The sequence below is a fragment of the Phyllostomus hastatus genome, unplaced genomic scaffold (assembly GCF_019186645.2).
Source record: "Phyllostomus hastatus isolate PE091 unplaced genomic scaffold, TTU_PhHast_1.1 phas_scaffold_1674, whole genome shotgun sequence".
Taxonomy (NCBI): domain Eukaryota; kingdom Metazoa; phylum Chordata; class Mammalia; order Chiroptera; family Phyllostomidae; genus Phyllostomus; species Phyllostomus hastatus.
Genome location: NW_025334011.1, coordinates 4,854,335 through 4,871,596, shown reverse-complemented (window position 1 = coordinate 4,871,596; position 17,262 = coordinate 4,854,335). Strand labels below are relative to the sequence as shown.

At 37.7% G+C, this 17,262-nt stretch overlaps 1 protein-coding gene across 1 annotated transcript in view; it reads left to right on the top strand.

The window, feature by feature from the left end:
- CCDC158 (coiled-coil domain containing 158) overlaps positions 1-17,262 on the top strand; it is a 62,761-nt gene that overhangs the window by 5,872 nt on the left and 39,627 nt on the right. Inside the window, exons 3-9 of the mRNA XM_045857951.1 lie at positions 4,699-4,841; positions 10,220-10,437; positions 13,816-13,925; positions 14,039-14,366; positions 14,715-14,791; positions 15,851-15,961; positions 16,551-16,665. Coding sequence (XP_045713907.1) covers positions 4,772-4,841; positions 10,220-10,437; positions 13,816-13,925; positions 14,039-14,366; positions 14,715-14,791; positions 15,851-15,961; positions 16,551-16,665 — 1,029 coding nt within the window. The 5' untranslated portion in view covers positions 4,699-4,771. The remainder of the gene's footprint in view (positions 1-4,698; positions 4,842-10,219; positions 10,438-13,815; positions 13,926-14,038; positions 14,367-14,714; positions 14,792-15,850; positions 15,962-16,550; positions 16,666-17,262) is intronic.

Genomic DNA, 17,262 nt, shown 5'->3' with positions numbered 1-17,262 from the left:
ATTATGGAAGTGAGTTATACATGCTTAAATTATAAAGAGTATTGTTATTCATTTTTTACTGTAGTATTATAGATTGAAGCAAGGATCATATGTTAAGGCTGCTCCTAAGTTATCTGAGTTAACTCATTCTTTTGAGTTACACACTCTGTATCTCCATCTTAGAGTCTTAATAGAGGTTAGATATTGTTTTCAAGGTCACATAGCTAGTGAATTACAGAGCTAGGATTTGAATCCTAGAAGTCAATGATAACATCTAGAAAGAATGTGATTGAGAAAACAGACCCTTAAAGCGATGTGAAGTTAAGCAGTTAAGAGGAACTCAAGCAGTGAAGTGCTGTTCATTAACTGTTCTTGTGTTTCTGAGACTGCACTAGCCCAGACACATTGTTTTGGAATCATCTTGGGGAACCTTAGAATTTCCTAAGGAAAGTACACCTATGGACTGGTTCTGTGAGAGTGGATCCATTCTATAAAATCTCCAGTGTCAGGTTTCTGTGGAAGATAGAAGTGTTTGGCATCCTAGGGGCTTGAGTCATTAGTTGATTACTATAACATATGTTATAAGTAATCTGTAACAACCAAAATAGAGCACAGGTTCTAAATCAGCTTACTACGGGGGCAGTCACATTCTGTCACAAAGTCCTAGGAGAGGTCCACCTTACATAGCCACAAGAAAAGAAACCAGGGTGCACATTGGGAAGGTACAGTATATCTGCATAGCCACCTTGTCTTTTGGAAACCGAGGAAAAGGAATAAGAACCCAGGAGATACTTGAAAGCTTTTTAGCTCACCTGTATAACAGAAACTAAAGCCTCTACACCATTTTCCTTCAAAAGTCCTCTTTTTGTGGTCTGTGGTTTCTAAGACCTTTTCTGCAACATTCCAATCAAATAATCAGGGGAGAATCTTTACCCACCTATTGTCCAAAATGTAAGGCTTCTTTCAATGTGAACCTGTTCATAATTTTAAATCAGCCAAAATTGTTCATAATAAATCTTGGGCATACCAGAAAAGGCCAAGATTTCACCTTTATACTTTACTTAGAGATTTAAATCACATGTAAATTCTCATTATGATTCCCATATCAACAAAGTGTAGCATTTTAACATTCATGATTTATTGAGGCAAGATCTCCTGTTACCAAAAGTCCTTAATTATTTAATAAGCTTTAAGTCTGAAAATAGGAATAATGTTCCAATTCTTAAAGCATCATGAAAGTAGAGGAACAATGAATGATTTGACCAAGTTGAAGATATGGTCAACCTAAAATAGTGAAAATCTGAATTCAAGTACTTTTTAAAAGGCAGATTTCAATATTGTAAAGTTTATAAAATAAGGAGCCGCATCGGCAAGTAGAAATACTAAGCATCTTCTTTACAAATAAATGGTTGTTTTAAAACTCTTGTTGAAGTAACTGTCTTCTTTAAACTATTAAATTTCTAAGAAAAAATTTCCCTCTCAAGGCCTGCTACTCTTCAGTAGCCTACTACCTATCAGTGGATACTGAGTTAATGAGTTTATTGCATTCATCATTTTATGCCAAAGTAAAAAAAAAAAGTGGTTTCTTTCTTTTTAAAAAATATTTTATTTATTTATTTTTAGAAAGAGGGGAAGGAAAGGAGAGAGAGAGAAACATCAATGTGTGGTTGCCTCTCATGTGCCCCCCACTGGGGACCTGGCCTGCAACCCACACATGTGCCCTGGCTGGGAATCTAACCAGTGACCATTTGATTCACAGGCCGGCGTTCAGTCCACTGAGCTACACCAGCCAGGGTGATGCCAAAGTAAAAAAATATGGTTTCTGTATAAGGATATTCTAAAGTCAAACTTCTTCTTTTCTCTTTTCCAACTTATAGTTCAAGTTCTGCTTACATTGCTCATAGGTTCTGTTTCATGCCTGATACCAAAAACTTTGGTATTAACCAGAGTGGATTAGTGTATGGTTGCCCAACACTGGGCTGTATGATTCTGCCTGTCCTGCTCAATGCTTCATGTAATTTGTGACAGTAACATTACTCAGTAATTTGAATTGTCTTAGTGTCTTTCATCATCCTGAAGAATCCCCAGATACATCATGATAGTGTAGAAGTTAAATTATACAGCATGCATTCATCATAAAACTTGTTTAAATTAGGGTTTTCCCCCAAAAGAACAATCTCTTCTATTTAGAACATTTAAATTGCATAGTAATCTTGACTAACATTTCATTTATTATAATTCTTTATGGAATGTCTCCATACCTACTACCGGTACTTATTTTCTTTCTTTTTTTTTTTAAACACAAGGACCCTCAAGCTTTTCTTTTTTTTTTTTTCTTAAGATTTTACTTATTTATTTTTAGAGAGTGAAGAGAGGTGGGGGAGAGAGAGAGAGAGAGAGAGAGAGAGAAACATCAATGTGCAGTTGCTGGGAGTCATGGCCTGCAACCCAGGCATGTGCCCTGACTGGGAATCGAAGGTACTTATTTTCTAAAATTGACAGCACAAAACTTACTAAGGTAGACTTTTATCTGATTGTAGTTTTGACAGATGGCACCTCAGTAATCAAAAGGGAGAAACTGTGAATGAAATAAAAACCAATTCTGTTCAATGAAATTCTCTTCAACTTACCAGTTTTTTAAAAATAACTTTTAACACTATGCTTATGATCATGAATTAATGTAAAAATGATAAGCAGTGTTATATATGATGTTCCTCTATCTGTCACCTTGATGGTTCATGCATACACACACACACACACGCAGTTTTTTTAAAAATCAGGATTTTGATTCATTAATTTGATCTGTTTTTCTGTTTTATACTTCACTAATTTCTGCCTTATCTTTATTATTTCCTACCAGGTGTTTTCTTTTGTTTTACTTTTTATCTACCTTTTTGTGTTAGAAATTTAAATCACTTATTCTCATTGTTTCATTTTTATTGAAATGGAAGTTTAAGGCTAGGAACTTGTTTCTTTCCACTGCTTTAATGTATCTCAGCTTCTGATATGTTGTGTTTTCATTGGCATTATTTTTCAGAAATTCTTTAATTTCTGTTATTATCACACAATATTATGTTTTATCTAAGTGGTGGTGTTACATCATACAGAGAATTGGAAGTAATATTTGTGTGGCAGAATGTGGCTTCTAACTGTAAGTGCCCTTTGTCTTATGCAATACCCTTTGGCTTGAAGAATTCTTGGTTTGGTACCAGGATTTTAATCCATGCTTTCTTATTGTTTTCATTTGCCTGGTAAATCTTTCCCTGTCACTTTATTTGTATTAGTGCCTTTTAAATTTCTTCTTGTGTACTGTATAGAATTAAATTTTTACGAAAGCCAATTTGAAAATCATTTTCTTTGAATTGGCAGGTTAAGTCCCTTCACATTTATTGACATGACTGTTATATTTGGTTTAAATTCTGCCCTATTATTATTACATTATTATCCTGTGGTGTAATTACTGTATGTGTTATTTGGTGGTTTATTTTGTGTTTCTTCTTTACTTTTTCTTTTTAAAATTCTTTTATTCACATTTTTTTTACGTTGTGTAGCAGTTTTATGTGGATGTGGTCTGCTTTTGTCTCTGTTCTTTTAGTGAAGAGGATTCTGAGTTTGAGAGCGCCCTCTTCTGGGCAGTTTCTTTCACGGATGGTGGCAGTGTTGGAGTGGAAGGGGTAGAGGAGAATTGGCATATCTTCTTTGTGTTTCTGCTGCTTCCTGAGTTTTCCCCACTTACTGTTTTCCTTTTCTACCATGTCTCCAGTGGAGACCACTACTTCTCTTCATACCTGATTCTCCCCCAGAAACACTGCTTCTCTGAGGCTACTACTTCTGGTCTCTGCACACTTTCGAGTCCTTAAGACTTAGCCAGGGCTGTGGGCTATCAAGTTGCAGCTTGTGCTTAGCATCTCAGCTTTCATTGTTCCCTTTGTGGGGTGAGTTTGTCTATGCTTCCTCAGCTCCCTGCTCCCCTCTGCTCCTTTTAAGCCTCTCCTCTTCCATTCGGTATGTCTTCAGACTTACAGTGCTAGTAGGCAGTCTGAGGGAGAAATTTTCAAAAAAAAAATGTTCGCTCTGCTTACAGATAATTTAAAGGTTGTGGTATTCTCTGTCTTCTAGAGATGCCAAAGGTGGAAGGTGGTGAGTCCATGTGGTTTTATTCATTTGTTCCCTTTGTTGATTTTATGGTTGATTTCAGAAGATAAGAGGGTGATTAGAATCAGACCACCACCATTGCTTTCCAAACCCACATGTTCCCTCTTGGGCTAATCTAAAATTATGAGCACAATTTGATATGGAAGAAGTTTTTCAGTTCCTGTTAATGGTTTCTAATTTTCTGATTTGTGATTTACTTTTTTTACTAATTTGTGATTTTTTTTTACTAAAGAGATATTTTCTTCCATCATTTGACAATGTAACTTTGAGAGAGACTTAAGGAGAGAAAAAACTCTATTCCCAATTAAACTGTTAATTATGACAAAAATTAAAGTATTAGGCTTTTATTTTCAGGTTGTTTTTAATAAGCCAGTTGGCCATCAAAATCAACAATTCTTACAATAATTTTCTTTTCACTTACTAACTTTATATAATAAATGTTTGTTTAAATATTTTCCTGGTGAAAAATTATTACTAAATTTCAAACATGAGCAGTCAGTTTCTCTTCAGTGAATTTTTTCACATAATATCTTGTTATAAATATTGGATCCCTGTCTTTTATAGATAAGAACTAAAGGAACCAAACAGGGAAGCATTCGTATTTCAAGATCTCTAAGAAGAGGTAGCAATATTTAATATGGAACAAAAACCTTGTGAATCAAATAATGAAGATCTTTTACCAAGCAGTAGTATGACATGCAATGGAGGTATGTGCTCTTTACAAAACAAAATGGGGGTAAAGAATTAAGCAGTCTTCCTAATATTCATTCAAACTGCTATTTTTTCGTATGTTTTGTTTTTAACTGTTCGGGAGGAAGACCTTGGCCATGAATGTTTATTATATTGTTGATAAGCCTACTTTTTGAGAAAGAAATTGTTTAGTATTTTAAAAATAGCATATCAGTTTTGTTTAGCATATATTTACATGACTCTTTTGGCTTAAAAATTGTTTCCATGTCGAGGCACTTCAATACATTCCATGTCTCTCTAAACACCTTCTCGTTCGCCTACTCTGAACCAGAATTCTATATCGTCTTAACACCGTTTCTCTTACCCACCCTCACATCCAGTGAGGCACTGCATCTGTCCTAGTCTCAGAAATGCCTTTAGAATCCATTTTCCCCTCCCCATCCCCATGACTGTTGGGTTAGCCAAAAAGTTTGTCTGTTTTTTTCTGTAAAATGGCTCTAGTAGCACTTAGTTGTCTTTAACTTCATTATAAACAATTCTATTGGTTGTATTGTGACAGCTGTAATGTCAGCATGCATTAAAAAAGAACTTATCCAAATTGGTGAATCTTTGTGTAGTCTTTTAATATTGAAGATGGGAGAAAATATGCAGCGTTTTCATCATATTATGCTTTATTATTTAAAGAAGGTAAAAATGCCACTGAAACACACACAGAAAAGATTTTTGCAGTGTATGGGAAAGGTTCGGTGACTGATCGAATGTGGCAAAAGTGGTTTGTGAAGTTGACTGCTGGAGATTTCTCACTGGATGATGCTCCACAGTCAGACAGACTGTTGAAGTCAATAGTGATCAAATCGAGACATGAATTGAGAACAATCACTGTCCTACCATGCAGGAATAGCCAACATACTCAAAATGTCCAAATCAATAAAGTTATTGGTAAAAATGAAAAATGTGTCTTTTATTTTGTGGAAAAAACCATATGGACTTTTTGGCCAACCCATTACTGCTCTAGTTTAGGCCCCCATCACCTTTGACTGGAGTTATTTGAATCAAAAGATAGAAGTCTGGAAAACAGCAATGGGTGGAATGGGTGAATCTTAATATAGGGAATTGGTAACCAGGGTAATGAAAGAGCTGAGAAGCCTTACAGGATGAGATAATCCAGAGATTAGGAACTGCAGGAAGCTGTTACCAGTCTTTGGGCTAGAAGGACCCGAGGCGAGGAAGTCTTGTCAGTACAGGGAAGCAGGAGCTAGAAGCACAGAGAGGGCTCCTGCAGGGAGCTGAAGCCACCACTGACTGTCAGAAGCCTATTTGAGGCCAGTGAGGGGGAATCAGTACCTCAGTTTGTCCCCTCCTCCTCCTGCCTGATGTAAAGTCTTTCTGCCAGCACCTCCCATTGCAAACCTAATTTGAGCTGGGGAGGTACCCTGGGAAAAGTAGTTCCCACAACACACAGCAAAATAGGGAAAGGACCCGGGCTGTCTGGCAAATGGCTTGCACAGTCCTGACTGCTTTCTCTGTCTTGTCTCTCTCATTTAAAAGAAAGCATCCAGAGTTCATTCTCAATTACAAGCAAATCTCATTTTCTTTGTGCTTTGTAGATGTTGCATTTTTTAATTTTTTTTACAAATGGAAGATTTTGGCAATGAGTAAGTCTACCAGTGCCATTTTTCCAACAGGTTCAGGTGATGGTTAGCATTTTTAGCAATAAGGTATTTTTAAATTAAGATATGTACATTTTTTAGACATAATGCTGTTGCACACTTTATAGACTACAGTATAGTGTAAGTATAATCTTCACATTCCCTGGGAAACCAAAAAACTTGTGTGACTCCCTTTATTGCAATATTCACTTTTTGCAGTGGTCTGGAACCAAACCTGTAAATCCCTTTGAGGCATGCCTGTACAGGTCTATTGTTTCACTGATCTGTTTAAAAACCAACATTTTAGCACCCTATTTTATAAAAGCTTCTGCTGCTTAGTATGCTCATGCCATGTAAGACACCACTGGCACCTCTGCTGTACTATACCCGTCAACACTGTCCCTGGCCCACCTCTGCACTGACACGGTGCCTCTCATACTCAGCATGGGCACTGGCACTTGGCTCGCAGATTGTCTCATCCTCTTTAGGCACATCGCCATGCCGTAATATGATTGTCCTCATGGATGACCCACCTACGATCTTAGGCTCACATCTTCTTGACGTTTTTAGTTCTTATGGTTTTGGCCTTTATTCTAGCCACCCACTTCCCTATCTTGCTCTTGGATGTTATTACCCAGAACTGTTGGACTTCTGATACCCGGCCTCCTGTCCTGTAGCTCGGTCACTCCTTATTCCTACAACACCTGTCTTTCTGCCTCATGAAGGTAGTGGTTCTCAGCCATGGCCCCACGTTGAAACCACTATTTGAAAATTTTAAACATTTAAATGGCTTAGATCCAGTCGGTCTGGAATGGGGCTTGGGCACCACTCTTTGTTGTTTTAAAGCTCCCCAGGTGATCCTGATTTACAACTACTCTAGATTCTGCCATTTTCTACTAAATTACTAACCTCTTCTAACTTTGCTTTTCTAATATCATTCAACATTCCAGCCAATCACTTGCCAATATCCTCAACAACTTTTTTCTCCTGCTGCACACTTATAGGGGAACCCCAATCTTTATTAGGCAGACTGTCTCCCCCATTTTTGTACTGGGCTGCTGGAAGGTTCTGCTAGAGAAAATACGCAAATGTGGATTTCCCACCAATTTGTGGGTCATAGTCTCCATCTTATCTGGGTCCTTGATGCTGCTGAGGGGTTTTTCTCATGATCTGAGCCAGTTCTCTCTTCATTTTCCACAATGCTTATTTCACAATGATACCATTCTCAAGTCCCTTAGCTTACCACCTTCTTTCTCACTCTCAGATAACATTATTTCCTAATTGTCAGAGAAAGTAAAGCCGTTAGGCTGGTACTTTCTTAGCTTCTCCTATCCTGCCCCTGAGATAAACTGTTTTCCACAATCCATGCCTCTTTCCTTCATAGCTCAGTGGAGGAGGCAGCTTCTTAATTTGCCACTTATGCTTTAATTCCATCTCCACTATCACTACCTCGTCCTCAGAGATTTGGCTTCAAAATCTCTGCAAAATCTTTGGCCTCGGTCACTCTGGTACTCTCAGTCTTTCAGTATAGACATGCTAAATTTCTGCCAACCTAAGGATACTAACAAGTAAATAAAACAAATGAGGTAAAATAAAATAAAACCTTTTGCTCAACTTTATCTTACTTTCTTCATAGCTATGCCTTCTGAAAGAGAAGTGTGTATGTACTGTCTTCATATCTTCATCATTCATTCACTCTGTAAACTACTGACTTACGACTTTTGAACCCAGGATTCCAATGAAATCACTCTGTCCAACATAACTAGATTTTCCCTTTTTTTGCTCAATCCAGTGAATTCTTTTCCCCCAACATTTTATTTTTATTTTTTCCAGAATGGTAGAAAAATTGAAAAGATAGTACAATGAATATCTTACATAATCTTTACCTGGATGCACCAGTTGTCAACATTTTATCATATTTGTTTATGTCTATACCTACAATTTATATATTTTTTAAAGATTTTATTTATTTATTTTTAGAGAGGGAAGGGAGGGGGGAGGGAGAGAGACAGACAGACAAACAGAAACAGCAATGTGCGGCTGCTGGGGGTCATGGCCTGCAACCCAGGCATGTACCCTGACTGGGAATCGAACCTGCGACACTTACAATTTATATTTCATTTTGATGATATTGAAGGCGTCATGATTCTTGCCTCAACTTTTGAACATGCATCTCCTTAGAATAAGGATGATTTCCTACATTGTCACTTTATTGTGTCTAAGTCACAAATTATTTACATTTCTCTCACATGCAGAATATATTTTCTCTCTCCCAAGAAGGCTCCCAACAGTCCGATCCCATGATAGTACCTGCTCAAAGGCCAGAATCTCTTTATCTAAATGGGATTCAGGTACAGATGAACCCCTCAATTTTCATTCATTAAATACAGCTCCTTGAATGGAGTTCCTCTTAACCTGAAGACCCGGGATACCCAACATTCAGTGGTGGGCAGGCACAGGATAACCACTAGCCACAATCCTATTCCAAGACAGGAAAACATGATGCACTTGTCTATTGCAGTTCTGAAATCCAGCTCCTTGATGAGAATAGAGGCCTGGAAATAATTCTCCATGGTTCTCATCTCCATCTTCTGGACTCTTGGGTGACTCTGAGTCCTTTCTTTGGCATTAAAAGTACCAAATATTTTCAATTGAGTATTTTTGTCAGCCTGCCTAGGGAAAGGTCTCTTTTTACCTCACACCGTCTCTGTCTCAGTGCAACCCAGTAGCATGTCTTGAATATAATTCTCTAAACCCTTTGTGGGTCTTTTGTAAATCTTCATGGGTTTTACTTTTTTGTCTTCCGTTTGAGTATTGGCATTTCCTCAGAGTACTCTTCTGGATCCTCTTCTCTTTTTCATGGCAGACTGCCCCCAGATGATCCCATTGACTCCAAGGATTCACTAGAGCTCTTCCGCTGACAATTCCCAAATCCTGTTCTCTGAAGCAAAGATGCTCTCCTGAACTTCAGGCCCATGTACAGAATTTGCGAATCAAACAGCCTTACTTGGGTGTTGGCTGAAGCCCAAACCCAAGAGAAATACTTGACACCTCCCTCTCTTTTACTTTTCACATGTATTTCTCAAATCCAAGCCTTTGTGTCTGTCAACACTGACTGCTTTTGGGCACACCCTTGCTATTTCTTGTGTGCATCAATGAAAGCCTTCTCCTCCTTGGATTCTCTACTTTCAGTTTTATCCCTATCGATGCATTCTCCATACCGAAGCCAGAGAGCTTTTTCAAAACACAGACCTACTTATATCAATCCCCTATATTCAAATCTACTCCTCAGAGCTTTCAAAATGAAATCCAGACTCTTTGGCGTGACCACGGGGCCCTTCATGATCGGTCCTACATTTTCATTCTCCTTTCTGGCTACTACTTTCCTCTCATCCAGAGTAAGCCATGCCGTTTTAAGTCTCCTCGTTGATAATTATGCTGCTCCCACTGCCCGGAATGCCCTTCCTCTCCTCTTGTCCTCCAGACTAGTTAAGTCTTACTCAGATACTTCAAGTTTCATTTGGCTCCTGTATCATTTGATTACTATCAGGTGAAGCTCCCTCCTTCTCACTAATCTGCCCCTCCTTTTTAGCGTGTGCTCCTCTCTCTCAGAGATGCTTTTCCTCGTCTGTTTGCCTCCTGAGGCCTTGAGCTCCTTCCTGATTCCATAAGAGAATCACCTAGGATAATGTTTGCCACAAAGTTATTTTAGCAATAAGTTAAGTAATTAATTCTTTCATATTTAGGTTCTACAAGTCCATTTTTTGTGTCATCTGTTCGTGGTACAATAATTGAAAACACATCTTCATCTGGGATGTTGACACAAGTTCCTTTTTTCCCTAAACATGAAGTAGAACTTGATTCTCACAAGAAAGTCATCCCTTACCCTGGAAAAGAACACATCGAACGTGTTTTGGAAGAATATTCACATCAAGTCAAAGATTTGCAGAAAAGACTAAATGAAGTAAGTTGCATTTTATTCTTTCAGTACCTGAAGCCATTTTGGGAAGACAGTGAGGCACAGTGCCTTGGAATAGAACCTAAACTTTCTAGAAGAAAAGTGTAACAATGGATTTATTGGTTAAGCTTGTCAGTTAGGCCAGTGCCTTCTATTTCAGTATTAAAAATTGGGCTGATGAAAAGTCTACATACCTATTTTCTTTTGGTAATAATTAGTCACACTGTCTTACTTAAATGGTATATTTTTTTCAGTTTTATTCCGATATAATTGACATTCCAGCACTGTGTAAGGTGTGTAGCATAATGATTTGATTAGATATAGCATGAAATGATTACCACAGTAACTTTAGTTAACATCTGTCATCTCATATAGATACAAAAGAAAAAGAACAAAATATTTCCTTGTGATAAGAACTCTTAGGATTTATTCTCTTAATAACTTTCATATGTATCACATAGCAGTGTTAACTGTAGTTCTTATTATCTTATAACTTGAAGTTTGTACCTTTGGACCACCTTCATTCAATTCTTTCTCCCCATCCCCTGCCTCTGGTAACCACAAAGCTGATGTTGCTGTTTTTTGTTGTTGTTGTTTCTTTTTTTGGATTCCACATATAAATGAGATCATACAGTGCTTATGTTTCTCTGACTTATCTTATTTAGTGCAATGCCCTCAAGGTTCTTCCATGTTGTCACAACGCTGGGGTTCCCTCCTTTTCAGAACTGAATGATATGCCATTGTTTGTGTGTGCATCACAGCCTGACTATTCGTTATCTGTCAGTGCACACATAGGTTGTTTCCATGTTTGGGCTCTTGTAAATAATGCTGCTGTGAACATGCAAGTGCAGGGATCTCTTCGATTTTGTATTTTTATTTCTTTTGTACATATTGCCAGAAGTGGGATTGCTGGATTGAATGGCAGCTCTATTTTTAATTTTTTGAGGAATCTCCATACTGTCTTCCATGGTGTCTGTACCAATTTACATTCTCACCAACAGTGCACAAAGGTTCCCTTTTCTTCACACTCTGGAAAGGGTTCCGGCAGGATCCTAGATGTGTGTTGAGTTAGATGCCTATGTCTCAGGCCGATGCTTTAATATAAACAGGTGAGCCTCCTCCTTTCTAAATCTGGGCACGATTGGCTGCCTCTGAGCTGGGGCCTGGGGTGTGCGAGTTTGAGCACAGCACCCCTTTAGAGATTTCTCAGATGCTATAGTCTGGAGGTCTCAGGACTCAAGCCTTCTTGCTTTTCCAAGTCAGATGTTTAGGGGACTCACCTCTCAAATGTATGTCGTAAAAGTTGGGCTGCTTGATGTGGAGTTCTGGACCTTTTATTCCTCAGGAAGAAGCTCTGGGTTTTGAGTTCCTTCCCAGTGTGGGACACTGTGCTGAGAGTGGGGTTTATGGTGAGACTGTATCCCAGCCTCTTCTACCCACTTCAGTGTAGTTTTCTTCTTCTTTGTCCAATTTGCAGTCTCCACTCAGCAAGCCTTTAGGTTTTCCTAGAGAGGAATTGTTTTGTATGTAGCTATAAACTTGTGTGTTTGTGGGAGGGGGTGAGTTCAGGATCTTTCTGCATCGCAGTATTGACCTGGAACCTGTACTTGCCTGTCTTTTTGATGATGCAGCATTTAACAGGTAGGAGGTGGTATCTCATTGGGGTTTTGATTTGCTTTTCCCTAATGCTTAGTAATGAGCATCTTTTTATGCATCTACCATCTGTATGTCTTCTTTGAAAAAATGTACTTTGCCCATTTTTATATTGGACTGTTTGTTTTCTGCTAGTGAGTTGTACAACTTGTTTGTATATTTTGGATATTAACCCCTCTACAGTACATGCTGTGCAGATATTTTTCTCATTCCATAGATTTTCTTCTCCTTTTGTCTTTTGCTGTGTTAGTGGTTTGATTTTAATGAAACTTGAATTGCTCACAATGTTATAATTAATGACATTCACTGATGATTATAATTAATAATTGGTTCAGGCCTGCTGCCCTGCTATCATGACACCTGTTTTTTCTTTACAAAGCAGTGGGACGGGGTAGGTTTTTGATGTATCTGTATACATGATAGCTAAACAGTGTAGAGAATGTTTTTGCTAAAATCTTCAAGTGGACCTTATGAAGAATTGAGCTGATTTTATTTTTAGCTTTACAATTGCATGCTGGGTCCCAGTAGTCTACAGCCTGAAAGTCAAACTCACCAGCTTATACGAAAGCCTTTGTGATCTAACCTCTCCCTGTACATTTTAGTCTCTTCTGTACCTGCTCACCATATGTAGCCCCCATTCCAGCAATATCAAGCTACTCTCTCTTCCCAGGATGTACCGTACCATTCTAGCCTTCAGGCTTTTGCCCAGGTAATTTCCTCTCCTTTACCTTGTCTACTTGGCAAATTTTTATTATCCTTCAATACTTAGCTTAGGCATTTCCTCCTCAGAAGCCTTTCCTCTAGACAGCAGGAGGTGTGTTCTCCTTTGCCCTTGGTGCATGTCTGCTGTAGTATTGAGTACATTGTATTCATTTTATTGTATTCATTAACCCATCAGTCTGCCTCAGCAGATGGTGTAAGCACTTGAAGGATTAAAAGCAAACCTACGTATAGCCTTATTAAGTGCTAAAAAAAAGAAATCCTGTTCTTACTTTATAGCTCTGATGTCTCTCAAATTTCTCTGCAATACAAAGCTTTTGGGAGTGTTCTTCCATTGCTTCATTATCAATCTTTGTTTCTTTGGGTCTTTATTACTGGCTGTTTGCCTATTGTTTAATCTTGGTCTCTTAAGTTTTATCATCTTCCTTCAAATGGTCAGTATTTTTGGCTTTTTGTTTATACTCAAGGATGAACCCTGTAAAAACTGATGGCAAGCTCTCTATGGGCAGAACTTGATGACTTTGCTTTGGGATGATTAGTTGGTCATCAACTATTATGCTGGGAGATCCCTCAATGCCTGATTTTAGAGATCTTCGTGAATTTCTTTATAGTAGAACACCTTGATTTTGGGGTAGTGGTTGTCTGCTGCCAAGTATTTTAAGTGGTTTGGAGGTGGCGGTTGAGTTTTCTATACAGAATTTCAACTAATTTTCCTGTTCTCAAGTATAAAACTCATTCCTATCGCTGTATTGAATCAGAACTCAGATTTGGTTTAGGAACAGTGTTTTGCTGTAGAGAATGGATTGAAAGGGGCCAAGCTTGAGACAATGAGATTAGTAAAGGTATTACGGTAGTCTAGGTGAGAAATGATTAATTAGGCCTGAACAATGGTGAAAGGAGAAGGAAGTACACATGAAAGTAAATTAGTAATACATAGTTTTCGGAAATTATAGCTATAAAGAAATATGTTCCTTTAATGGAGATTAATTTGCATGGCATTTTATTTTCCAGAGCAATGAATTGCATGAGAAACAGAAGTTTTACTTAAGGCAGTCAGTCATTGACTTGCAAACGAAGCTTCAAGAGATGCAAATGGAGAGAGATGCCATGGCGGACATCAGGTTGGGATCTGTTACCGAGACTATTTTAGAGCTTTACTCTTCGTAGCATCAAACTACTTGTATGATTATGAGTTTTATTAATGTTATTTTTGTCTCTTTTATTTATTTCATAGGCGAAGGGAAAGTCAGTCCCAGGAGGATTTAAGAAATCAGCTTCAAAATACAGTTCATGAACTCGAAGCTGCCAGGTGCCTGAAGGAGAACATGCTGAAAGACAGCAGCACACAGATAGAGCAGCTGAGGAAGATGATGCTTGGCCATGAGGGAGTGCTTCAGGAAATTCGCTCAATCCTAGTTGACTTTGAACAAACCTCAGGCAAGAAAATATATGAACACGACAGTGTGTCTACTATCCACTTCCGCAACATGGGCTCAGCTATTAGTAAAACCCTAAGAGAATTAGACACAGAGATTTCATATCTTAAAGGGAGGATATTTCCAGTAAGTGGTGAGAACACTACTTCAATTTTATATTAACTTTTATTAAGATAATAGTATTAGATATATAATGTTTTTAAATTCTTAAAAATAAGTTCTCATTTTTTACTCTAAAATAATAAAAGTTGCTTCCACAAACTTCTCTCTTAATAAAGGGAATTGGCTTGATTGACTTGTACAGCTTCATGAGAATATAGCCAAAGTAAAAGATCTAATAAAATACAGTATTAGAATGCATACAATTTAAGCATTACTTCTGTTTGTATCTTTCTAAAGCATTCCTTTAGTTGGAAAATCTCTAAATTTTATGAGCTTTAGATGAACTCGTTTCTAAATCTTTTTAATGACCAGGTTGAGAGCCAGCTTGAGGCACTGAAATCTGAATCACAGAACAAAATAGAACTACTTCTTCAACAACATCAAGATAGGTAGGTGCCTGACTGAGGCAGAAAATCACAGTGATGCTGTCCAGCAAGTCTCCAGTCCCTCCTCAGCAATTCCAAAATCTAAAAAGCTCTGAAACACAGGAGTTTTTTGTTTCATGGGTTTGTGGCAAACTCTTAAAGAAAAAAAAATATTAGTCTGGCACTTGTTAAACAGTAGGGAAGATTTTATTCAAAACTACTGACATAGGAGTTTGCATTAGAGCAGGGGTGTCAAACTCATTTTCACCAGGGGCCACATCAGCTTCATAGTTGTCTTCAAAGGGCTGAATGTAATTTTAGGACTGTATAAATGTAACTACTCCTTAACAGTTCAGCGAGAGCTCGGCCGGGTAGAAACAAGGTACTGGGCAAGATAAAACAAGGTGGAGGGCTGGATTTGGCCCATGGGGCTTGTGTTTGCCACCGGTGCACTAGAGAGCTCAGGCTCAACTAGTACAAAGACAAGCCGGATTCATAGCCAGATGCAGGGTGAGGGGGGTCATTGGATGGAAAATCACCAAGAGGATACATGAGGGGTGAGAGGGTTCTCACTAAACTGACTTAGCAAGATTCTTTCTAAGCCCAGACTTAAGGGGTTGGAGAAGTGGGAGGGGCGAGGCACCAAGGTCAAGGCCCAGCTGAGACAAGAACTCAGACTAAAGTCTGAGTAAAGTTTGGTCGAGGAGAAGGCCTTTGTCACTCATTTGTTGGCAAAACCTGACCTGTGCTGATGTGAAGCTTGTTACAGTCTTTATGACTAAGTGAATACTTTAAAACCTTTTGTTGTCTTATTAATATGTTTGGCTTACAGGACACTTCCCTAGATCTCCCTGGGGGTGTCATATACTATATAGTACTCATAATTTATTAGCATTTGTAAATATAACCTAGCTGGTCCTCAGAGGATTTGGATAAAGGACTCTACCTAACTTTGATACATGTCATAAAAATAGTAGCATATTCAAAACCAAAACTAAATTTGAATATTGAAAATCATTAATTTTTAAAATAATTTATAGGCTAAATCTTTGGTCAAATAACAATCACCACATTTTTTTACAGGATTGAGCAGTTGATAAGTGAACATGAAGTTGAAATAACAGGACTTACCGAGAAAGCCAGCAGTGCTCGAAGCCAAGCCAATAGCATCCAGAGTCAGCTGGAAATCATTCAGTACGTGTGTCCTGGTGGTTTGCCATCGACAGTCATTCATCTTCGTTTTGTTTTTATTTTGTTTTAATATCTTTTTAAAATTGCTTAATAATTGATTTCACAAGAGAGTAAAACTTATCCTAACATTCAAATGAATAGAAAGATTACTTAATGTATAGATAATATTATATGACCATATCAGAAGTATTATTGTAAGTATTTGGACCTGTTCAGAATGGATTTTTTAAATATTGTTCAACTGACCAGATAAAACAAACATATATATTAGTCTAAATATATATATAAATAAAATGTATATATGCATATAAATAATTTTATAATCTGAATTTGTATGTTGAAACCTCTTTATGGATGTTTTCAAGCATACATAAAAGTAAATAGTATAAGGAACTCCCACATACACATTGCATAGCTTTAACAGTTAACATTTTTGAACTTTGAAGAAGCAGTTTTGGAAAATAAAAGATGATTGGCCTAATAATGCCATATAAAATGACTAGTGGGAGTATCTGAAAGCTAGAGTACACTAGGAATCACACTTATTGTTAGTTTGCTATTTGATTTTATTCCCCCTTTAAACCCTTCTTAGAGAACAAGCAAGAAACCAAAATTCAATGTATATGCGCCAACTCAGTGAGCTGGAATCTACTGTTTCTCAGCTACGTTCTGAATTAAGGGAAGCAAAAAGGATGTATGAAGACAAGGTGAGTTTAGATTTTGCTGCTCTGCTTCCAGAGACAATTGTACACAGAATCAATCATGTAGTTTTTATTAGTTTATTTGAAAATGAGGAATCAAAGTAATCATTTCAAGGTAAAAATTATTTCTAAGATGGATGTCAAGTAATTTTTATTTAAATTGTTTGCTCACATTAATTCATTCTTAGAAAAAAAAGTTCCTGCATACTTTTAAGTAAGTTTCTAAAAACTAAATTAAAGAATAAGGCCCTTTTAATTACTTTTACAAGGCTTAGCTTTAGCAAACACTGCAGCACAGGCTGTGCTCCTCCCACCACCAGCCCCTCAGGGGCCACCTGCTCTCTCACTTTGGCTCCCACTTACTCATCACTGTGCTGTTGGAGGACTGAGTTAGGAAGCCAGATCTTCACCTCTCTCACACAATTCCTTTTAAACCCCGATACTCATTAATATTGTATATTGTTTTCTCTCACTTTACATAGCTAAAGAGAAGTATTCCTTATCATTAACAACCATTCTTTCAGATCTTGGGCTTTTGTTAGTTTCAAGCATTTATAAAACTATAGAGACCCCACAAAACAAGCAAAGAGCTACCATTCAGAG